Raw genomic sequence first — 23,058 nt, 5'->3', positions numbered from 1 at the left:
TGGTGGGGTACCAAATAAGGCAGTTCTGAGAGTAAAGGTAAAGGTTCCCCTCGCACATATGTGCTAGTTGTTCTGGATTCTAGGGGGTGGTGCTCATCTCCGTTTCAAAGCCGAAGAGCCAGCGCTGTCCGAAGACGTCTCCGTGGTCCTGTGGCCGGCATGACTCAATGCCAAAGGCGCACGGAACGCTGTTCCCTTCCCACCAAAGGTGGTCCCTATTTTTCTACTTCCATTTTTTACCTGCTTTTGAACTGCTAGGTTGGCAGAAGCTGGGACAAGTTATAGGAGCTCACCCCATTACGCGGCGCTGGGGATTCGAACTGCTGAACTGCCCACCTTTTGATCAACAAGCTCAGCGTCTTAGCCACTGGGCCACCACGTCCCTTCAGCTCTGAGAGTACAGACACCTTTTATAAAATCTGCATCTGCTGATCCAGAAGATCTTAGAACCTCCCCTTCTTAAACTGAGATCATCAATCTTGTCAGCCTGGAAACCCTCTTGAACGTCTCTCCCATCCCAGAGATGGATGGGTAGATCCCAGCTGTTACTGAGCACTCAAGGACCACGGAGGCCCTGAAAACCAGGATCCTGAAGGTGGGTCCTGGGGAAGCCCATCTTGCAACTTGCTTTGGAGGCCCCAGAGGAAGTTGGGTTCTTGGAAGGAGCAGGAATGGGCCGCATTCTGGCAACCTCTTCTTCTCCCAAACGGATGAAGCTGCAGGTGACTTTTGGGCACCAAGGCGAAGCCTTTGAGGACGAGCACAGCTGGCAGGCAGAGCAAAGCAGGCTCCCTTTGAAGCAAATAAAAAGTTTGCCCCACGGCCCATCAGGGGCCTGACCCCACCCCAGGCAGTGAAAGGAAAGAGTCCTGTGGCCGAATCTTTGTGAGTCTGGAGCGTGGAGGGTTAGAAGGGACCAAGGGTACAAAACAGGGAAGGCAGTGCTGGCTTTGCAGGTGGGGGCCAGCTCAGTGAACACAGCACACACACACGTACACGCACACGCACGCACACACACACGCCTCTTTCATTGGAAGTGGGCTGCAGAAACGGAGTCTTTTGGCCAAAGTTCAAAGGAGAGTCGGTCCAGGAGAGCCGGCCTCAGCCTTGTGGGCGCCTCTGATGTGTCCGAGGTTGGCTCTGCAGGGTTTCATTGTGGCCACCCAGGGGCCCACCCGTGCCCCCAAAACACCCACCTCAAGGGAGGAGTTCTCTTCCCCAAACCGCTCCGTCCCCAGCGCAATTTGGTCTCTGCAGAGCCTTGCAACTTTGCAAAGCTTTGCAACTTTGCACGTGGCGATGAAGTCAGAAGCGGAAGGCCCCATGGCTGTGTTGGAAGAAAATCGCCCTGGGAGAACTGCAGGCCCCTTTTTTCCCCTGGGAGGCAATGGGGCTTGTCCTCCATGAGGGATGGCAACTTGCAGCGTCCAGAAGGGTGCAAATGAAGAGCCCAGAACTGTCTGCATAGGGGCACATCCTGGCTTGGGGGTCAGGGGACAAAGGCAGATCCCTAGGCATTCTTTGGGGCAGGACTGGGCATTTCCAACATCGCCTCTGCAGACCAGACCCACCAGCTCTCAAGTTCCCACCCCAGTTTGCGTGCAAATTAAACCCAGTTGGCTCCATCATGAACCGCCGGGTGGAAAGCACCTCCAGCTGACGTCTGGCCTTTCTCCGCTTGGATTTTTCATTGGCAAAAATCCCGGTGATGGCTCCGTCCATCGCTGGGTGGGAAGAAATGCCACAGCCAGCCTTCCCTGGCAGCAGAGCTGAGGCAGGACTCTGCGCCTCTCAGGATGCGAGAGCTGATTCATCCCGATGGAATGAATGTTTACATTCCCCACCAGGACATCAGGCAAGAATGAGCCTCAGATGGGCAAATCCAGAAAGCAGGAAGAACAGAGAGGGGGAAAAGGTGTGCCAGGGTCACAGCCTGGGGGAAAAGGGCTCCGGTTCTCCTTTGGATGTCCTGGCCCAGGGCATCCCCATTCAGCGTCAATGGTAGAAGGGCGGGCAGCTTCTGGGCAGGGCTGAATGGACAAGGAGGCCCAGGACCCAGAAAAGGACGATTGGCAACAGAAGCACTGGCACTCTTGCAGATCCACTCCTTCCAAGGGAGCCTTATTTGGAGAAAGTGTGTCCACAGAGGGCATCTGGAGGGGCACAAAGGGCTAAAGGAAGCCACGGGTGGGGTCAGAATGCTAATTGGCTAATTTAGAAGCTTCTGCTCAGTGTGGCAATTTGTGGAGGATGGACGTTTCTAATTCAATCACTTCTGTTTCCCGTTTTTCTTCTTTAATCTTTTGCATCCAAGGCACTTTTGTTGGCACCGGCTACCTCTGCCAAGGGAAGTGCCCCACTCAGATAAATGCCTGGAAAATGATGCCCGCTTGTGCTGTGCCTCAGGGAAGAAAATGCAGAATGCCAGCGTAAAGCAAACACTTCTTTTTAAATAATGGATGTTGATCCTCAGCCACTCCTCCTCTCCTTTTGCTATGCCCCACCTGGGCCCTTTTCCCAAGCCCTACCTCTGCCCATTTCCACACTCTTGGCGGTTCACAAAATGGGGCACCGGCCTGTAGATGCTCCAGAGGGAAGGGGGAGGCCCAGGATTCATACAGCCTCTTTACAAAGCGGACTCTGTGCCAGCACTAATGGGGGTTTAGGCTGGAGCACATCTGGTTTGAATTGCAGAGCAGGGATAAATCAACAGCAGAAAAGGAAGGAGGAGACAGGAGCTGCCAAGGAAAGATGGGACATGGAGCTCAGCAGGATCCTTGGATCTTCAAGACAAAGCAGAGGCCCCCCTCCCAACTGCAACGGCAGTCAGTATTTGGGGCAAAGAGAGCCGGCAGGCAGGCAGAGAGAGGCTGTTGCTGGACTATCCCTGACAGACAGGGGTGGGAGCAATCAAATTCCGGTGATTTATGACGGGTAGATTCCCCCCATGCCAGCCCCCTGCCAACTTTGCTAAGCTGAGAATAACATCTGAAGGACATTCCTGCACATTTCAATCCTACATATGACTAGATCCCCGTTGCATTCAGCTCAGTGTCCAATGTGCATCTAATCTGATGCACAGTTGATATGTTTTGTGTGCATCCACATCTAGAGATGTCCGTCTGCGTGTTTAAAATATATTAACATCTGCAAATATCAATAAATAGGATATAGATAGATTGAAAGACCAGGTCTAAAGTGATGCTGGACGCTTGGCTGCGTGTCTGATGGTCTTCTGGTTTGGGGCGCCCTCTGGTGGCAATGAGGAGAGTTGCTATTTACTGTATGGTTGGTCCAAGGCTTTGCGTGTTCTTCAAATGCTTCTCCCAAAATGTTAGTAGTCGAGGATGCGTCACAACCCCGAGGACGGAACATTTTCAGGCTGGGAAGCCACAGGAGGGCTATGATGTAAAATCTGAGCAACCCATCTGGGAACCTTTCAGTGCATACAAAAGGTATTTTACCTTGCCTTTCTTTTAAAAAAAATCTTCCTCCAGTGAATATTTTTAAAAATCCAGAAGTGGATGAGATACATGGCATTTCTAACAAGTTTGCAAGTGAAGGGTTATGCCCAGAATGTAGGCAAGCCAAAGAAGAGAATTGCACAATAAAAGATTGGTCTGTCAACACCCCTGAATATTTCACAATCCAAGCCGAAAACCTTCCAATCTCTGATGCTATAGCAGGAAAAAAACCTTTCCATGAGGACTTTCTTTTTTTAAAAAAATTTTTTTTAATTTTTAAACAAAACATAAAACATCATCCTCCATTACAAATGAAACCAGTGTGTCAGTCGGTTACAAATCTTTTGTGCTTCATCTCATATTCATAATTTACTAATTTTCTAATTTCTCATATTATCAATCTAATATATCGGTCAGCAGAGATGAATATTTCAGTGTTGCAGGATTCCAATCCAAACCAACAACTCATCCGGAGCCAAAAGTCCTTTTCTTCATCAAATCTATTCCCGGGTTTTAAAAGCTGGTCGAAACGGGTGGCTCAAGAAAGCCTCACTGCAGGCTTAAGCATATCAACTTCATCAATAAATGAAATTAGGGCCAAGATCTGGATGGCCAGGAAAAAGTCTGGCAGGCAAAAAGCTACAGAAAGAGGAGAGGAATACAGAGAGTTCTCGACTTACAACCGCAATTGAGCCCAAAATTTATGTTGCTGAGTGAGAAATTTGTTAAGTGAGTTTTGCCCCGTTTTACGACTTTTCTTGCCACATTTGTTCAGTGAATCACTGCAGTTATTAAGTTAGTAACATGGTTGTTAAGTGAATCCGGCTTCCCCATTGACTTTCCTTGTCAGAATGTCAGAAAAAGGGATCAGATGACCCCAGGACACTGCAACAGTCCTTCCTTCCTTCCTTCCTTCCTTCCTTCCTTCCTTCCTTCCTTCCTTCCTTCCTTCCTCCCTCCCTCCCTCCCTCCCTCCCTCCCTCCCTCCCTCCTGCCCTCCTTTCCTTCCTCGGGGGGGGAGAGGGAGGGGACTCTTTTGAAAGCTGCAGTTTTCTCTCTCCCTGAAAGCAGCCCGGCTTCTGTCCCTCTGGGCACCTGGCAGAATCGAGAGAGACCCTGTCTTAACCGCAGCAGCAGAGACCTTCCTGGGGGTTCTGCAAAGCCCGTTTCCGTCCCATCCCATCCGTTTGCATCAGAGGCAGCCCTGGCCCCGTGTGAGTCATCTGCAAGGGCCCAACGAGATCTCTTCCTCTCGGGCTGATGTTGCAAGATAACCAGCAGAAAAGCATCTTGAAAAGGGAAGAGGCAGTACCTGTGAGCTTCCTTTAGAAAAGCTGCCCATCTCCAGCGCTGAAGGTTTGGCTGTTGTTTTGAACTCAGGGGCCTGTTGACGTCAATCCTCTCCCTCCCACACAGAGGAGAACTTCCAGAGAGGTTCCTCAGAACCTGCAGGCTCAGGAGAAGTCTAGCTGAGTATTAATTATTGAGATACGTTCACGAGTAGCTTCCACGCCTGCTCTGGCGCTTCTGGGAGGCAGCTGAATTGCCCAACAGAAGAACAGGTGGATAAATGTGTTTCCTTTTCTGCAAGGAAGGGAAATTAATTCTGCCCATTTCAGCACCATTTTTCCCTCTGTTTTAGTGAAAAGTCCACAGACAATCCATCTGCAATTCTGGCACTATTTCCCCCCAAAGTCTTTTTCTGAATGTTCTCACTTAATTCATACTGTTTTTACAGGTCGTTTTCCTTCTTTTCTTTGCCTACGATGGTCTCCAATGCATATGTTGGATCATCGCTACTATCAAATTTAGAGACCAGCTGGTGAAAAACGAAGGACTTTTCTGCAAAACAAGCCCTTCTAAGTGCCGAAAAAAGGATTTGGGCTAGCAGGTGGTACCCATGACAAAGTCTGGGTGAGGAGGAAGAGAAATCAAAACAGTGAAGCAGAAAGAGGGAACCAGGAGAAAGCGGAGGGGGGGTGAGGAGGGGCCAACCAGTTTGTAGATACAAGGACCCAAAAATAAATGGGGAGAAGAGCTTCTCTCTGTTCCAGGCCCTGCTGGTCAGGGGATGATGGAATTGGAGTCCATTGGGATGGGCCTTCCCTGTAGCCCAAGTTGCTGTGGGTAGACAAACAGCTGAGGTGGGATAAGATGGCTTCCTCACAAATGCAGGTAAGAATGAAACAGCAACGGAGGAGGGGAGGGGAGGGGAGGGGAGGGGAGGGGAGAAGAGAAGAGAAGAGAAGAGAAGAGAAGAGAAGAGAAGAGAAGAGAAGAGAAGAGAAGAGAAGAGAAGAGAAGAGAAGAGAAGAGAAGAGAAAAATTCCCTTTATGCTTTGTTGCAAAACTGGAAGAGAGAATAGAATGTTTAAAATTGAGGTGAGAGCAAAATCACAAGGAGCTCAGAATAGGGAAATGGGACTTTCCAGTTCCTGAACCGTCCCCAACAGGACCTGGGATGAGCCCAGAATATGATGTTTCTGCAATGGCCGATTGGTTCCAGGGATGCTACAACCACTCTTGCGTTTCAAAATGTTTTAATTATTTTAAACGTGGATTACTTAAGACCACCAGCCCCCACCCTCCATTCAACTCAATCCATCTCAAAAATACTCTAGAAATCTTCGTTCTGTAATAAAATACAAAAAAAGCGGAAATGTTTAGGTCTGTTCTGAGATTTCACGCTTCAGTTATTACTTTCTAGATATGATGGTTTCAAAAAAGGAAATGCCTGGATAGCTCTGCAGACTAAAGCACTTTAATTTAACACCAGCTGTCTGCAATTAAAGTAAGTTCGAATCTCACCAGGCTCAAGGTTGACTCAGCCTTCCATCCTTTCTAAGGTAGGTAAATTGAGGACCCAGTTTGTGGGGGCAATAAGCTGACTTTGTATAAATATACAAAAGAATGAAGGCTATTGCTGAGCACATTGTAAGCCGCCCTGAGTCTCCGGAGAAGGGCGGCATATAAATCAAATTAAAAAAAAAAAAAGCGAGACCTTCCTATGGCAGAGGAGTAGCTGAATAAGATCTTCACAGTCTGGGGGAGCAGGGAGGACCTAAGCCAGGGGTGAAATCCAGCAGGCTCTGACATGTTCGAGTAGTGGAAATTTTGAGCAGTTCAGAGAACCGGCAAATACCATCTCTGGCTGGCCCCAGAGTGGGGTGGGAATGGAGATTTTGTCGTATCCTTCCCCTGCCACGCCCACCAAGCCACACCCACCAAGCCACACCCACAGAACCGGTAGTAAAAAAAATGGGATTTCACCACTGACCTAAGCCTTGAGCTCCTGGGAGGAAACCAAGTAACAATCTAACTAAAAAATAATTTACGTATTTCAGAATGTCTCCTTTCCAGGCACCTCTAATCTGATCTGCAGGGCTGCAGAAAAACAGTGTGCCAAGTCTTGTTTTCAACAAGCCACAATAGTTCTCCAAGAAACGACACTTTGCAGGACATAAATGTTGGGTTTCTATAGCAGGCAAACAAATGTATGAGTCAGTGCAAAGGGTCCACCCAGATGAGAAGATACGGATGTACCGTAGATATAGTCCTGGGTTCAGATGACGGTCTTGGAGAAGATCAAGAGGCTCTAAGAAGGTGAACCAAAGATGTCTGGAGCACCAACTATTAATGCTCTGGGAGGAAGCTGTTCAGAGTTAAGTTGTCCGCCTCCATCTCGGATGCTGTCTCCCCGAGAAGTTGTACCCGCTTCACTTTGGGCTGTCTCCTCCTCCTCTCCTCCTCCTCCTCCTCCTCCTTCTCAGCAGATAGCAGAGACGAGATACAGACCATTTCTGTGTGGTTGGCCTGGCCCAGTCTGTAGGCTCTCTTCTGACGCCACAGCATGATGGCCAGGACACCGGAGCATACAATGAAGATGGCGGCCACCAGGGCCAGGAGAAGGATGGCCAGCAAGCACTTTCCAATCAGAGGGATGGTATCATTGGCAACGGGAGACTTCCCTTGGGTGGTGGCTGAGGAACTCGATGTGATAAGACCCAAGCTTTGTCTCGGGGACTTTGTAGAAAAAGCCAAGGTTGTAGACACCATTTCATCCAGCCATTTCTGTGTTTTATAGGGCTCAGATGTACCTTTTACAAGGGGAGGTTTGGCCCTTGGATTTAGGCCGGGCTTACCTGAGTCGAACTTATGCTTCTGGGTGGCTGTGGAAAACTCTGTGTCATCCACCAAAGTCTGAGATGTAGACAAGATTTCATCCAGATGTTGTGGTGTTGCAGAAGTAGCTGTTAAGAGAGGAAGTTTTATTTTTGACTTTGTGTCTGGTTTAGGTGAGGGTGGCATGTGGTTCTGGGTAGCTGTGGAAAATCCTGAATCATCAATCAGATCGTGAGAGGACGCAGTAGATAGATCGTCCAAGAATGCCAGACTAGGTGTGATTTTTTTGAACAAAGGATGGAGGGTGTCTTTTCTTGTGGAGCCAGGTCCAGTAGTCTCAAAGTCTTGCTCCAATGTCACTGTGGAAAGAGGCGCCTGAGAGGGTTTGGAGGTGACGTCAAAGAGCCATGGCCACGTTACAGTCATTTCTAGGGGAAGAGGCTTTGATTTCATCTTACTTGGTTTGGTTTGTGGCAGCAAGTTCTTTGGAGAACCTTTCAGTGCAACTTTGGTCATGATCTCCGTGGGGAAGGAGGTGGTCTCTTCCTGGAGAGCCTTCGAGAGGTGTGAAGCTGTTGGAAGGGCAGGAGGCTTTTGGGCCTGTTTCTTCACTGGATCCTGTCTTATTCGATGGACCAACTGAGAGAAGGATCCATTACTTCCCTCAGCTGCTGCTTTCCACTTCCAATCGTTGGTGCTGGCAGGAGTCTCTGCGTTCTTCGTGCTGGGGCCATCTTGCGTACCCTTGAAATCACCAGAAAGGAGGACGCCTGAGAGAACCATGGGCCAGAAGATCCACCGGGAAGCCATTTTGCCTGATGCAGGTAGGAGAAAGTGAAAGACGCAGGTCATCAGCCTCTACTTTTTCCTTCACAAAAACCTCTCCAGCATAGCTAAGGCATCAGGGGCTCAACATCCAACTTATCTAGTGAAAACAGGCTAGGAAAAGGCCTTTTATCGCAATGAGCCCTGATGAAAACTTAAAGGAGGTCAGGGAAGTGAGCGCTTGGGCTCCACCTCCCCCCATATTTTAAGATCCTCATTTCTGAGAACAACTTTTCTTGCTTCATTTGGGCCAAGAGAGATGCTCACCAGAGAGAAGGATCAGTCATACCAATATTTACATTACCAAACCCCACGGAGATTTTTTTTTTTGTGGCAGTCTTGCATACAGATGACGGACAGAAACACGTAAGGAACAGTCAGCTCAGAATCTCAACTTCAGATCTTTCTGGAGGAGGACTGACTAAAAGTTTCCTATGAGTTTACCACAAGTTGCAGTCCAGCCTTGCAATCTTTTCAAAGATGTGGTTGTGCCCACTTGCTGATTCCCGTAATGCCTCACAGCACCCAAAAAGTGAACAAGCGACTGCCACCAGTTGAGCAAATGCAGACCTTCCGAACTTTAAGTTATATCTCAAAGCATCCGTTTCTCTGCACAGATCCATGTAGGGAGGAGCACAGCACAAAGGAAGCGAAGTTTGCCTACTTATCTTCACTCAATCAGAGAGCCCAAAGCAACTTTCACCCAGCCCCATCCATCCCTGAGAATGAAGTTCTGGATCACACCTTCTGCAACCCAGTTTGCCTCCAGGAGCCTAAACCTCACCAGAACCTGAGGCTGCTTCTTCTCCCCACCACCATCATCCACCACCACAATGTCCTACTCTCCAGGGCCCCCCTTAGCCAGACAGCTCAGCTACCACCCAAAGGAAACGTAGCCAGGAACGTAAACAACCGTTCGGTTCAATTGCCGAAGACGTCTGTGAGAGACAGAAGCCACCCTTAGCACAGGCTCTTCCAGCGGCCTGGTTCTCCTAGCCAACGCAGAAAGAAAGAGACACCGGCCAAGAGATTCCCCTCTGGCCGAGTCCGTCTTACCTGCTACGAGAGAAAACAGGAACCCTGTGTCGGGCCAGCATGAGAATGCGAAATGAGAAGAGCCGTTTGGAGGACACATGATGCAGCTTCCTTTGTGGGGGAGAGGAGGGAGGCTGTGCGTATGGGTGGCAAAAGAAGAGCTGTGGTTATGAGGCTTTGCACCGGATCAGGGCTTAGGAGGGGAGGCCTTGCACTTCGATCAGCAAGGCGGTTCTGGGCTCGATTTCTCTGCACTGAGAAGGTGCAGGACCAGCTACGGTCCGGTGGGAAATATCTGGATGGCGACACATCTCTTCACAGACATGGAGGCTCAGCCCAAGAAGGCCTAAGGCCATCCGCCTGCAGGAGATCTCCAAGGGCCACCATCGTGCAATGTCGAATTGGTCAGAATAAACCTGGAAGTTTCTGTATCAGGGGGTCCAGTGGCTGAGATGTCATAGCGATGGGCCAGTCTGGATGTGGTACGCAATTGGTGCGTAAGGAGTGACACTAGGCTGGGTAATATGCAAAGGGTCTCCGGGTGAGGGGCAAAGCCGTGGGGAGACTCCAGAGCATTTGGGTTTTGAAGTAGGGCAAGCATCAGATTTACACACAGAAGGGCTGTGAAATTGCCTGCAACTAATTCAGCCGTGCCGGGCTTGTGAACTGCTGCAGAATTCCTGAATTTGGAGAGAGGAGCCTGCAGAGTTGAGATTTCTTGCCATGCCTGGGAGGAAGTGACACAGATGTGTAATCCACCAAGTATCACTTCATAAAAAGGAGGCCCACGTGTGAATTTTTGCAGGACAAATTTCTTTTTGCCTTGACAGGTGAGGCAGCCTCTGGAGATGCTAGGTCCAAGGCCTTCCACTCCTGAGCCCCCCTTTTTTCCTGGAAAGTAGCCCACCAATCATCTGCTCTTGTTCATATGCCTCTTCTGGAAGGGCAGAAGGAGGCAGAACTTCTGGGAGTCGAGTGAGATCTTCTTCCAAGAGGGTTTCCACACCAGAGTTCTCTGTTATTTAGCCAATTCTTCTGCCTCCTTGGCAGCGTGTTCTGTCGCCGATACCACCTCCTTCAAAAAGACCACAAGAACACACCTTTGGCTTTCCTACCTGCACCGTTTTAGCAATTTCATTTTTCCAAATTTTTATTTATGGATGCATGCAGGACATAGGGTGATTCCCCTCCCGCACAGAGCATTATATTCAAGTGTGGAAAATGAGTTGCAATCACACCTTTCCTGCCAGCGTCCTTAAGGACAAATTTTGGATGGTGATCCAGCCCTTGTGCAGGCTCTGGATCTTCTCCAGAGAAGTGCTCCTCACTCCCAAATAAGTGAAAAATCACCTCCACCACCACCATCTTTTTCACCTGTGCATCTTGCCATTGGCCCTTGGAGCCTCAAATCTGGCTGCACTGCCTGCACCCCCGTGGGCAACAGCACCCAGACCTCAGTGAACCTTTCCCCACAAGCTGTTGTCCCCACGTCCTCCAGGCTCAGGAAGCGGTGGAAGGAAAGGGAGCTCCAACCAACCAACTCAACCTGAAGCTGTGAGTTGGTTTCATGCTGGGCAGGAGGCCAGCAATAAACCCAGCTGAATCGATTTAAGCCACGTTGGTCTGACTTACTCAAAAGGATGATGGACACAATATCATCCCTTGGAGACTTTGGAGTTGGAGTCTTAAGAGGGTGTTCTCAAGCTTGTCCTTCTGGAGTTGCAGAGAAAGCTGATCTTGACCACTTTTGCCAAAACTGGTGTCCTGACTTGAGGTCTCAGCCTTCAGTCAGTGGCAAGATGTCAACTCTTCATTGTCGCATAAGCCCACCCTGGAATTAGATCTCCACCTGCCAACTCTGAACCCCTTTTGATGGCTTGAGTTATATTGGCTTGGCGAACCAACCAGTCACCCCCATGACTCCCAGTAGCCTCTTTCAGGGCAAGCTGGTTGCAGAACTCAAGTAGGTTCAACCGGGCACCTTCACGCAAGGAAACAAAATCAGAGAGAGCAGCTGGTTCACGGTGTGGGTTTGGTAATTCATTTTCTTTTAATTGTTTGAAATTGGAAGCAAGTATTTGGACATGACACAACAGGGGGGGGTCTTCTACCAGCACATCCCCTCGGGGACACTGGCTGGCCACGTTCTAGGGAGCAAGAAGCTGCAGGCTCAGCGTCCAGTGAAATAAAACATCAATGGCACAGGAAGCTTCTCAAGGACTTCCATCCACGCTGCTCTTGGGAAAGTGCAAGAATCACACCAGGGAAACTAATACTGTTGAGGCAGAAGGAAGGAAGAAAACATGCCCCATTCTGAAAGAGAAGGACCTCGCTTCTTCCGCCTGCAATAGGGATGCGCAACTATGGCCCCTTCACGACCGGTGGACTGGCTGGCTCAGGGATTCTGGGAGTTGAAGTCCACAGGTTGTAAAGGGACCATAATTGCCCACCCCGGGTCTCCAACCTTCTGCTGACGGTAAACACAAGACATGCCCAAAGGTGAAGCTGACCCAATGTACATAATGGCTTTCTCCATCTTCTAGACTACAAGTCCCAGAATTCTGTGGTGTCGGCTGGGAATCTTGGGAGCTGCAGTCCAGACGATGCCAAGTTGGAAAAACTTATAGTTTGGCAGTGTAAATAACAGGGGAGAGGGGGATGCAAATCGCCCTTCCCTCTTTTGAAAACTCTTCACCCAACTCTAGCACAAGGGAACCAGACTCCCCCAACTCAGAATTCACCCCCACCAACATTCTCTAACTTTCCCACTCGTTCGTATCATCTTTCTACGACTATCTTATCTCGTTGGGTCTGTTGCCTCCAGCCCATTTCCTGCAAACTTTCTCTTATCTGTCCACATGACTTCTTTTCCCACACGGATGGACGGGCACATCGCAAAATTTGCATTCTAACCTTTTCTGGGGGGGGGGGTGTTTAACGGCCACCTTAGGGACCCTAACCCCAAACAGTGGATGAGAAAGGAAGCTCTTCTCATTGGGACTTTAACCCTGCCATGAAGCCAAGTGTGTGTATGTGTGTGTGTGTGAACATGGCAGGCACATCATGCTTGGAGCAAAGAGGCTAACAGGAGTTTTTCCAGGAGCCACTGGAAACCCTTTGAAGGCCCAGGAGGAGGAGGACTATGGCTGACCAAAAGCCACAAAAATTGTTAGAAATATTCATCCACAAATTAGCTTTTAAAGGGCCCAAATCTATCTGTAACAATCCCCATGTTCAAAGCTGTACGACAGGCTTCTGGTGCCCATGAGGGTCTTTCCTGAAAGGACTTTGACTTTTGACAGGATTGCATTCCCAGAATCCCTCTGGCGTTTTGCCTCTGGGGTCCATTCTCTGGCACCCCCCAAGACTGCTGTCTTTTCCCTTCCCAGCAACCAGTACACAGCACCGTGGCACGGGGCTCCCACTCTGTGGGAAGCGCTGAGGAGTCGCTTCTGAGCAAAACCAGGAGCTTCAAGAAGGCAGGCCTCTGGGTGGGGTGTTTGGCAAGAGGGGAGGGAGGGAGGGAGGGAGGGTTGAGGGTTTGGAGGTCAGCCCCAGCTTGGAGCAGAGCGAGGGAGGGAGGGAAGGAGGTGCGCGTAAATAATTTCAAAGAGCTTCCCAACAGCTTGCAAAATTTAGTGCATTTGTCCTTAATGTCCCAAATTCATATTTTTTTTATAACCTTGTAACACCTGGATGATAAATAGGAACAAACATCTGCAGGAAACATGGACCCAGAAATCAGCAATCACAACATGCCAAAGTTTGACACAATGATTAAGATTAAACCAAAGCTCAACAAATGTTGGAATAAAGGCTCCCCAGATTTGAGAGAGGACGCTCTGGGGAAAGTGGGGGTGGGGTGGGGGTTCAGTCCCTTGGAATGGCAGCGGGTGGGAAAGCAAGGGCGCCTCCCCCCTCCTCAAATCCACGCAAATTTCAGGGGAACCAGAAATCGGAGGGCAGAAACATTAAAATTGGTCTTTTGGACCTGGCAGTGGGGTGGCCGCACCAGGTGCTCAAAAGTAAACAAGCATACACAACTTATTTGTTGTTCAGATGGCACAAACGCACAACGTCCTTTTAGATTAAAAACGCAAAATACTGTAAAAATGCTAGAAAGGAAAAAAAATAAAATGATAAAAAGTTTTGGATTTTGGCAACTTGAAAGTAAGAAAAAACAAAATGTGTGTGTGTGTGTGTATTTTTTAAAACGAAGAAATTTTGGTCCCCGATTCTAGGAAGTTCGGCAGGGATCCCGGCGTCTTACGGATCCCGTGGAATGGCTGACCCTCCGACCGATGGACAAACGCGAGGAAGGAGGCGGCAGTGTCTGCTCTGGAATGGCCACAAAGACGTCAGGAGACAAGGTGGGCTGCTCGCTAGAAAAGACTTGGCTGCCATGCCGGGCACGTCCACTGACAGGGCTGGGCTCGCTGGCTGTGCCCGTCCCTCTCCGCAGCCCTGCAGGTGGCTCACAGTCCGAATCCTGCTTCCTCCTCCCCCTGCCGTAGACCTCCCCCCCCGGCTGGCTCTCAGACGGATATCTTCGCCACCTGCTGTTCTAATTTGGAAATGCGCTCGTCCTGATGCGCGATTGTGTCTTTTAGCGACCGGAGCTCTTTCAAGATTTCTTCCAATTTGGCTTCGTTTTGCTGCGACAAGGAGAAAGAGACAAAGAGTCGGTCCTGAAGTGGGGATGGGAAGAACCCAGAATGGGGAGCGGGAGGATAAGGGAAGCCCCCAACCCAGCTTGGCTAAGAGGGGCCGAGGCTGACAGAAAAGGATGGATCTGGACCAGAGACGGTGAAGCAGAAGGATTTTCTCTGGTGCAGAAGGATGGGTGGGGGAGGGGGGGTTACTCACAGGGTTTGAGGTGTCCATCGCTTTCTTTGGGGTGTTGATGAGATCGCTCTTCTTGTTGGCAGCTGGCTTGTTGTCCAGGATGTTCTTCCTGACCACCTTGAGGTCCCGGTTTTTCCCTGGGATGTAGCCGTGTTTCAGGGAGATGAGGAGGGGGTCAGCGTTCTTTCCCTCAAACCACTCCTCAGCTTCCAGGGCAGCTTCGGGCCCAGCCGTGTCCGGATAGAGGTCATCCTGAAAGAGGTCAGACTGGGAAAGGAGAAGAAGAAGAAGAGGAGTAAAAAAAAACAACAACAACCAGGCATCAATCCAGTCAGTTGATCTGCCTCGGAGAACTTGGCCAAATCTCACAAACCCAGAAGAACCGGGCTCACCTTCCGGGGGACGGTCATGATAATCGGTTCGCACTTCCTCTCGTGAAGTTTGAAGAACCTGGGAGAGAGATGGAGAAGACAAGCCACCATTTCAGCGACCTCTGGAGAGGGAGGGGTATCCTTCTCCCTCCCTCCCTCCCTGGTCATCAGAAACCAGGCCGGGAATCCGAAGCCCAGCAACGGAGGTCCTGCCATCCTAAAGCCGGGCAGCCTTTTCATCTCAAGAGACTCCAGAGCTTGGCTGTGTAGGATTGCACTTCAGGGTTTGAGGTTTTCAGAAGGCTAATGAGATGATCCCTTTGGGACAGGGGTGAAATCCAGCAGGTTCTGACAGGTTCTGGAGAACCGGTAGCGGAAATTTTGAGTAGTTCGGAGAGCCGGCAAATACCACCTCTGGCTGGCCCCAGAGTGGGGTGGGAATGGAGATTTTGCAATATCCTTCCCCCAGGAGTGGGAAGGAATGGGGATTTTGCAGTATCCTTCCCCTGCCACGCCCACCAAGCCATGCCCACAGAACCAGTAGTAAAAAAAATTGGATTTCACCACTGCTTTGGAACCCCTGCCTCCCCCCCCCTCTTCACCTGGCGATCTCACACTTGTTGACATCCAGGCCCCTCTTGGGCATGAAGCCCATCCCTCTCTGGGGCTCTTTGCTGCTGAAGGTGTTGAGGTAGTGGACGTAGGGGGACTCGTCCGTGATCTCGAAGTAGCGGATGCTGCTGTCGCCCTGCAGGGGGGTAAGAGAGAGGGGGGCTACCAGACCAGGCTCCTGAGGGGAGGGCCCATATACAGGCAGTCCTCGACTTACAGACACAATGGAGCCCAAAATTCCTGCTGCTCAGTGAGACATTGGTTAAGTGAGTTTTGCCCCATTTATATGAACTTTCTTGCCAGCGTTAAGAGAATCACTGCAGGTGTTAACATAGTAACATGGTCGTTAAATGAATCTGGCTTCCCCAATGACTTCGCTTGTCAGAAGGTCGCAAAGGGGGATCAGGTGACCCCAGGACACTGCAACCGTCATAAATACATGCCAGTTGCCAAGCGTCCGAATTTTGACCATGGGGATGCTACAAAGTGTGAAAAATCATTTTTTTCAGTGTGTTGTAACTGAACGGTCACTAAACGGACTGTTGTAAGTCGAGGACTACCTGTCTTTACCTATTATTAAGGACAACATACCCCCCCCCCCCGACTCCCAACCATTCTGGACAGCTGTCAACAATCAAAACAAGAATTATGGTAAAACCATTTACTGTATGAAAAGCAGGAAAGAAAAGGGGTCTCTCTGTCCCCCTCCCCAAAAGCCTGGCTGAAGAGTTTGGTCTCTGGAGCTCTTCTAAAAAAGAGGGGAAGGGGGGGGGTCATCCAGACCTTTGGCGGGGGGGGGGGGTAACCTTGCTGCGAAGACCTGGGCAAGGGACACTTTGCTAACAGTCAACCGAGCTGGGCCTGTTCCGGGCACGGAACAGCACAGAAACTGAGTGCAGCCAAGAACCCCGTGCCAATAATATTCTCATGCTTTCTTATTTAAGGAAGGAACTTTCCAAAGAAACAGGGTGGATTCCGCAGAGGCTATTCCTGCGTCCTGGGAATCCCAAAACAAATTCCAGAGAAGAAAGCCCAGCTCCAGAGCCATCAATAAATCATCCTTTCTCTTCAATTAAAAAAACAAAACAAAAAAACACACTTTAGGATGAGAAAGACTGAGGAATAAGCTGGGCGTTGACCACTCCCAATTCTGGGGTGAAATTCTCATTTTTTTTGGCTCACCTTCCCGCATAAGTAAAGGATGTTCGTGTCCGGGTCGTAAAAGGGCAGCAGAACGCCGTTGCTGGTGTCCATTTCATGAAGGGCCACAGGCTCCTCCATGTTTTTCTGCAAGACAAAAGACGCCTTTTTATTTCCAGAAGAGGCTGCCTCCGCTGGGAAACAGCTTCTAAAATTATGTACCAGAAACAAAAACGCTTCCCCAAAATTCCCCTCCATATTTAAGCTGCTAGAAATCTATTTATGCATCTATGCATGCTTGCATCCATCTATCTAATCTATCATCTATATCAGGGGTCTGCAACCTTAAACACTCAAAGAGCCATTTGGACCCATTTCCCACAGAAAAGAAAACACCGGGAGCCACAAAACCCTTCCCGTGCCTGATTATTTCTTGAGCGGCCACAAAACTAGCATATGTAGTTGAAGTAAATGTTCTGTTTTCTTCTGAAACTTTTCTTTTCTTGGATTTATCCATGGTTATTGAAAAGCTCAATAAATCGTGTGCCGGTGGGTGTCGCACATTGGCGGTTGTGATGCCTATTTTGAGTGACAGGGAGCCGCAGCAGAGGGGTGAAAGAGCCACATGCGGCTCCAGAGCCACAGGTTGCTGACCCCTGATCTATATCATCCATCTGTCTTTTTATACCTGTCTGTCTGTCTCTCCATCCACCTACCTACCTACCTACCTGGCTACTCACCCACGCACATGGTCTTAGATAGCCTCCCATCGACTAGAAATGGGAGATTTATTCTCTCTCTCTCATCCATCCATCTATCTAGTCTATCTGTCATCTATTTATGTGTCTGCCTGTGTCTCCCAACCTTGCCCACTTTAAGGTGGGCGGACTCCATTTCCCAGAATTCCCCAGCCAACCACGTTTGTAACAGTTTAAATATGGAGAGGAAGTTTGGGGAAGCATCTGCTTTAGGTACATCATTTTAGAAGCTATTCTCTAACTTCCTCTTCATATTTAAGCTACTAGAAATGTGGCTGGCTGGGTTGGGAATTCTGGGAATTGAAGTCCACCCACCTTAAAGTGGCCAAGAGAGACACACTGCTCTAGGGGCAAAAGGCAACGCGCCTCTTGTCTTTCTAGAGCGGCTCCCCCACACCAGCCCAGCTCCCCAGGGACACTCACGGGGTTCCAGAGGGCCAGCTGCCTTTCGCTCATGCGGCTGAACCCCGTGGTGAAGACATTCCCGTCCGAGAGGAAGATGGCTCGCATCGGCCGGGCGCCTTCGTGCGCCTTCTCTTTCTCCTGGAGGAAAGGAGGGAGAGGAGGAGGAGGAGGAGAGAAAGAAAGGAGGGGGGGGGGTCACATTCCAACAGCACAAAACGATCACAACTTTTGACTTTGCTGCCAGGCAGGGCGAGGACCAGGATCCTGGCCCTTGGAACTCTACCAGGCTGACTTTCACAGCTGCACCAGGGATCTGCAGTTTTGAACTCCGCAGCAAAGGGTAAACAAACCTCCATAAGGCAAGCTCCTCCGTGTTGGCCGAAAACCACGGGAGCTGCCACCCCCATCTCTGGACAGCCCCGGGGGGAGAAGGCTGGCGTCACAGGTAAAACTGGTGTCCAATTTAGTTTCTCAATGTTACATGGGAAATCGATTCTGATTTTACGAGGTGTGACGCATGCCCTTTGAGGCCACATGAAGGTCTGGCTCTCATTCGCAAGAAACTTTCCCTGCCAAAGTTGCCCCCGCCCAGCCTAACCCTCCGGGGGAAACCCCTGGAGACCCACCGCCATGATCTCCTGCTTCCGGGGGTCGATCACGCGGACTTTCTTGTCTTTGGAGGCCGTGCAGATGAGGCTGCCGTTGCGGTTCCAGCTGACATTGTAGATCATGTCTTGGTGCATGTCGTCCAGGTTGATCAGGGGCTCCCCGGTGCCCACGTTCCAGATGATGATGGCGTTGTCACAGCCTGGGGGAGAGGAGGAGGAGGAGGAGGCAGGAGCACCAGGAACTGCCTGCTGAACTCAGATCCAGGGCTGCGTCTTCCGCAATTCCCTTGAAGGGCTTTGAGGGCCGCAGACCCAACCAAGCCTGACCCCAAAGGCCCACGGGCAAGCTCATCGCATCCCATTTCTCGGCCTACCTGCGCTTAGCAGCACATTGCGGGCGGTGGGGTGCCAGGCTACAATGCCCACTCGTTTGGAGTGGCCCTCTAGGATGACCACAGGATCCGTCAGGGACAGCGTGAGGCCGTTCTCTGGGATCTGCCAGACCTGCCAAGAGAAGGGAAGGGGGTTACGTATCAACCCTCAAGCCATTTGGGAGGAGAATTTGCCCCAGCCAGCAGGACCTTACAACCAGCTCCATCTCAACCCTGTGAAAATCTGCCCCCTCTCAAGTCTTCTGGGACTTGTTCCTTTTTCCACCAGCTCTTGGTGCCACTGAATTCTCCAGAACGAAAGATCCAGATGTCTCCATGGAAGAGTGGGCCCTTCAATGGCTATTCAGTCCAGTGTTGGGTTTAGGGTCTTGGTGGGGCCAGTCTGACTATCCAGAAGACGTGTCCTCTGACTCTGCCAGAGGAGTCATCCTTGGCACCCGTTTTCTTGGCAAACCACCCCAGATGATCTTCGGCCGAGACATGTCGCCTAATCCGTGTGAACTCCCTGGATGGCCGCCCAACAGAGACGCCCCTCCTTAGCGTGTTTCAGAGCCTGAGAGAAGCAAACACACTTCACTTTCCTTGACTCTTTCTTGCTTCCCAACCAGGGGTGAAATCCAAAATTTTCCCCTACCGGCTCTGTGGGCGTGGCTTGGTGGGCGTCGCAGGGGAAGGATACTGCAAAATCTCCATTCCCACCCCACTCTGGGGCCAGCCAGAGGTGGCATTTGCTGGTTCTCTGAACTACTCAAAATTTCCGCTGCCAGTTCTCCAGAACCTGTCAGGACCTGCTGGATTTCACCCTGGATGATGTTCTGGCCAAGCGCTCACTTGCAGGAGGGCCAGAGGGAGGCAGTGATGAGCTGTCCATTGTGCTCACTTCCCCCTGGAGGAGCAGAGGCTCCCGTGAGTGTGCCCAGCCTCGCAGCCGCGTGAGCTCCCGAGGATATCCGCCATCAGGCCGAAGCATTAAGAGCCGTTTCTGCAGAAGGCTCTTCCCCTCCTGGGCTGCACGAGTCTCCCCAGACAGCCAGGATTAGAAGCAAACGCCCCTCTCCCTCCGCTCAGACGCTTAACTCCGGCCAGACCTCCTAATGACATTAGTTCCGCCTCACGTCCCGGCACCCATTAATAAACCATCTGCTCAGCAGGGCCTGGCGATTGCCTAGGAAGCGTTACCTGAACGAGCAATGAACAACTGCCAGAAACGAAAGCGAGGTGCCGCACTCACCATCACCGTGCAGTCTTCTGAGCCGCTGGCGATCACCTGGTCGTTGTGAGGACACCAGTCAATGTCCAGCACTGGTCCGGTGTGGCCACAAACGGTGGGGTACGACTTGTCGATTCTACCTGTCTGAAGAGGAGGAGATAAAGGAGGCCGTGTCACAGGTATGCGAAGATTAACGTGTCCTTGGCAGCTCCTCTTTGGTTTGTAGCATTGGGGACCCCGAGAACTCAATCGGGGAATTTTGGCAAGGGAAGGGTGGGCTCAACAGTTAAGTGATGGTCTCCCTGCAAAAGTTTCCACCCGCGTCCGAATGCATCGGCTCTCTAGAAAAGCAGGAGCTTCATTTCACAAGGTTTGCATGCGAGGAGCCCCGGCGGCTGCATCCCGTCCAGAGAAGGACCGGCACTCCCTTCGGGCTTCTGTTTATGGCCGGATTTCTGCTCCTGGATCGCAGCTTGGGCCACTGCGCAGCCAACGCTGGGAAGGTCAGCCCTTAAAACCCAAAGTTCACTCTACAAAAGGCTTCCGAAGCAGCGGGAACCGGGGCTTCTTGCCAGCGGTCTGACCTTGGGCCTGCCGGACAGAATCAGAAGCAAGGCAGCCGCTCAGAGGAAGCTTCTTGAACTAGAGAGGCCCAGCAAGACCCCCCTGCGCTCAGGAGCCAAGGCTGCTTTCCTCCTGATGACAGGGGTGGGGGGGTGGGGGATGCGTGGCCGGGAAGGGACGTGGGCGCAGCTGGGAGGCAGCACTTAAGTTCCCCGGTGGAAAAGCCATTGGCTCACGGGGATAACCCAGAAACACAGCAGAAACACAGAGGCTGAGGATGGGTGGATGTAGGGAGGGAGGGAGGAACGGTGGGATGGATGGATGGATGTGTCAGTGAGCTGGAAAAGAGGAAGACGGCTAATTTCTTTTATACAAGCCTTCCAAGCCTTCACAGTGGCCCCCAAAGGCAGCTCCATCGAGTCCTACAGACGGACGTATTTCTGCACAGATGTCCTGTGTTGAAGATCTTCCTTAGGACAAAAGCCCTGCCTTGTATGCAGGGAAATCCTTCCTGGATCCATTTTTGGATCCCAGTTGAGAAAAAGGGAAACGGGGACTCCTAGAAAGTGGCATTGGCGGCTTATATACTCCACGTTTCATTTTACAGGATGGAGCAGAGGAGGAAGGATGCCAGACCACAGAGAATGGGTTTGAAATGCAAAATAGGATCTTCTGAGGCCGTCAATCCCCTGCCCCCAAGGCTAGAGACCCCAGCCGCCGCTTATCTCCTAACAAGGGCCCCCACGTCTACCTACCAAAAGCACCCAGATGGTTTCTGCCCAGGCACCAGGCTTAAATGGAGAGGCCCTGCCAACAATTCAGCCCATGACAAATGGCCATTAATCATCCATGAGGCCGGCTGGGATCACCATGACTAACCCTCTTTGAGATAAGGAGGAGCTGCCATTCCACAAAGGGGGAGGGGGAGAGGGACATAGCCTGCCAAGGCCACCCTCCTTCAAAGGCTCCTGAGGGTAGAGATGATTCAAGCTACTCCAGAGACCCCAAACGGGCATCTCTCTCCCTCTCCCTTCCCCTTCCTCCCTCTCTCTCTCTCCCTCTCTCTCTCTCTCTCTCTCTCTCTCGGGAGAACCCTTGGAGATGGGTGGCAATGTCAACGATAAGAGAATTCGAGGGTCCTCCTGCTCCATTGGTCTCTCTTGGGGCAAGGAGGAGCGTTCAAGATCAAACAGAGAAAAAGAAAAGTCTTGAAGGACAGAGGGAAGGTGGCACACCTAGTTTTGCAAGATAAGAGTGGGGGATGAGATAGGGAAGCAAGACTAATCAAGGCTAAACGAGACAGGGAAGCAAGGCTAATGAGCCACGTTTCTCAACCTTGGCAGCTTCAAGATGGGTGGACTTCAACTCCCAGAATCCCCCAGCCTTTCCTCGCTTGGGGGAAGGGGGCAAAAGCAGAAGCCGGAGCAATTCACAGCACCACCGAATGCTGTGGGGCCCCGCCCTCCGTCCGCAGTGGCAGGCAACAACTTGCACACACTTCCTGTGGAAACTGTGAGCTGCATCTTTTTGGGAGGGGACAACCAACCACAATAGGGAGAGAAACTAAATTAAACTTCACGCAAGCAGGACAAAAAGACGCTTTTGCCGGAGACTACAAACGGCAGAGCCCATATGTCCTCGCGGAGAAACACACGCTGCCTTACCAAAAAACCCTTCAGTGTATCTGTGCATCGACTTGTTTATTTATTTAGGGGAAATTGTTTGGGAGAGGAAAAGTAAGGAAATCCTCTGGAGCCTGGGAGCCAGCCTGCCGGCCACTCTTCGGCTTTGGCCCCTCACAGTGTGGAGGTTTTTCTAAAGCCAGCCGGGTCTTGATTTGAGCACCGGTGACTCCAGAACAGAAGGGAGGGGAAATCTGTATTTGCAGAGTAACGCTGAAGGCAAACCGTGAACTCCTGGCCGAGGCTCACGGATCAAGGAAAGGGAAACGGGAAGAAAAATTCAAGTTTAAGAGGAACCCCACCCAAAAGACAAAGTTCTGGCTTGGAAAGGAAAATCTTTCTGGGGCTTTCCAACAATTTTATTATTTCCATGGATGGGGCTTCCAGAAAGCAAGGGCTCTTCGTTTCCAGCAGGGCTGGAGTCTTAAAGAGACCAGGGCTGAGAAACACGGCACTAAGCCACCAATTATGGTTTGTACGGCCATGTGCGAGATGAGAGCTCAGCTATTTGCCACTGGCTTTCATTTAACCTGGTCGCCCTCCAGAAGAGTCCACTTTAATCCCCAGCTGCCTCAGCACTGGACTGGGAATTCTGGGAGCTGAAGTCCCCCCAGTTTGGGAGAAATCCTCTCTAAATCTCCAGGGCAACGGAGGCCGGTCTCTGGTGAGGTTTGCTCCCGATGAGTCTTTGGGTTTGCTAGGCATTGCTTTCCCTTCCATTTCCCTGTCCAAAGTTCCTTTGTTTTATTGAAACAAAGACCTCTGCGAAGGAATGGACTTCCTGGGTTTAGCAGGCCGGTGGGTGCCCACTCGCTGCCCTTCCAGCCTTCTTCCTGGAACAGAGACGCTTTGGGAACACGGGGGGGGGGGGGAGAAGAGGGGGGCGCTTCCCCACCTGCCTTGCAATTCCAGGCAGAGCACATTTGTTCCGCCTGGGCTGCCCTCTCCACAGGCTGCCTCCCAGGGCTGAGCCCAGCCGGTGCCCAGAGGGTGCAGGGCGGGGAACGCCAGAAAGAGCCAGGGAA

At 51.0% G+C, this 23,058-nt stretch overlaps 2 protein-coding genes across 4 annotated transcripts in view; both read right to left on the bottom strand.

Annotated features, from left to right (window-relative positions):
* Positions 1-5,987: 5,987 nt before the first annotated feature.
* Positions 5,988-9,586, bottom strand: SELPLG (selectin P ligand). Its single transcript, XM_060691850.2, has 2 exons — positions 9,468-9,586; positions 5,988-8,401 (listed from the first exon to the last, which is right to left on the bottom strand). The coding sequence occupies exons 1-2, from the start codon at positions 9,544-9,546 to the stop codon at positions 7,098-7,100; spliced, it is 1,383 nt and encodes a 460-aa protein (XP_060547833.2). The 5' UTR covers positions 9,547-9,586; the 3' UTR covers positions 5,988-7,097.
* Positions 9,587-13,061: 3,475 nt separating this feature from the next.
* CORO1C (coronin 1C) overlaps positions 13,062-23,058 on the bottom strand; it is a 30,029-nt gene continuing 20,032 nt past the window's right edge. For all 3 annotated transcript variants that reach the window (XM_034428898.3, XM_034428899.3, XM_034428900.3), the window contains exons 3-11: positions 19,809-19,931; positions 18,560-18,689; positions 18,204-18,385; positions 17,596-17,715; positions 16,457-16,561; positions 15,265-15,410; positions 14,684-14,741; positions 14,313-14,558; positions 13,062-14,101 (exon numbers count right to left, since the gene is read on the bottom strand). In XM_034428898.3, coding sequence (XP_034284789.2) covers positions 13,982-14,101; positions 14,313-14,558; positions 14,684-14,741; positions 15,265-15,410; positions 16,457-16,561; positions 17,596-17,715; positions 18,204-18,385; positions 18,560-18,689; positions 19,809-19,931 — 1,230 coding nt within the window. In that variant the 3' untranslated portion in view covers positions 13,062-13,981. The remainder of the gene's footprint in view (positions 14,102-14,312; positions 14,559-14,683; positions 14,742-15,264; positions 15,411-16,456; positions 16,562-17,595; positions 17,716-18,203; positions 18,386-18,559; positions 18,690-19,808; positions 19,932-23,058) is intronic.

The sequence above is a fragment of the Pantherophis guttatus genome, chromosome 17, assembly GCF_059756535.1.
Source record: "Pantherophis guttatus breed Tessera chromosome 17, ASM5975653v1, whole genome shotgun sequence".
Classification (NCBI taxonomy): Eukaryota; Metazoa; Chordata; class Lepidosauria; order Squamata; family Colubridae; genus Pantherophis; species Pantherophis guttatus.
This window is presented reverse-complemented; position numbering and strand designations above follow the sequence as displayed.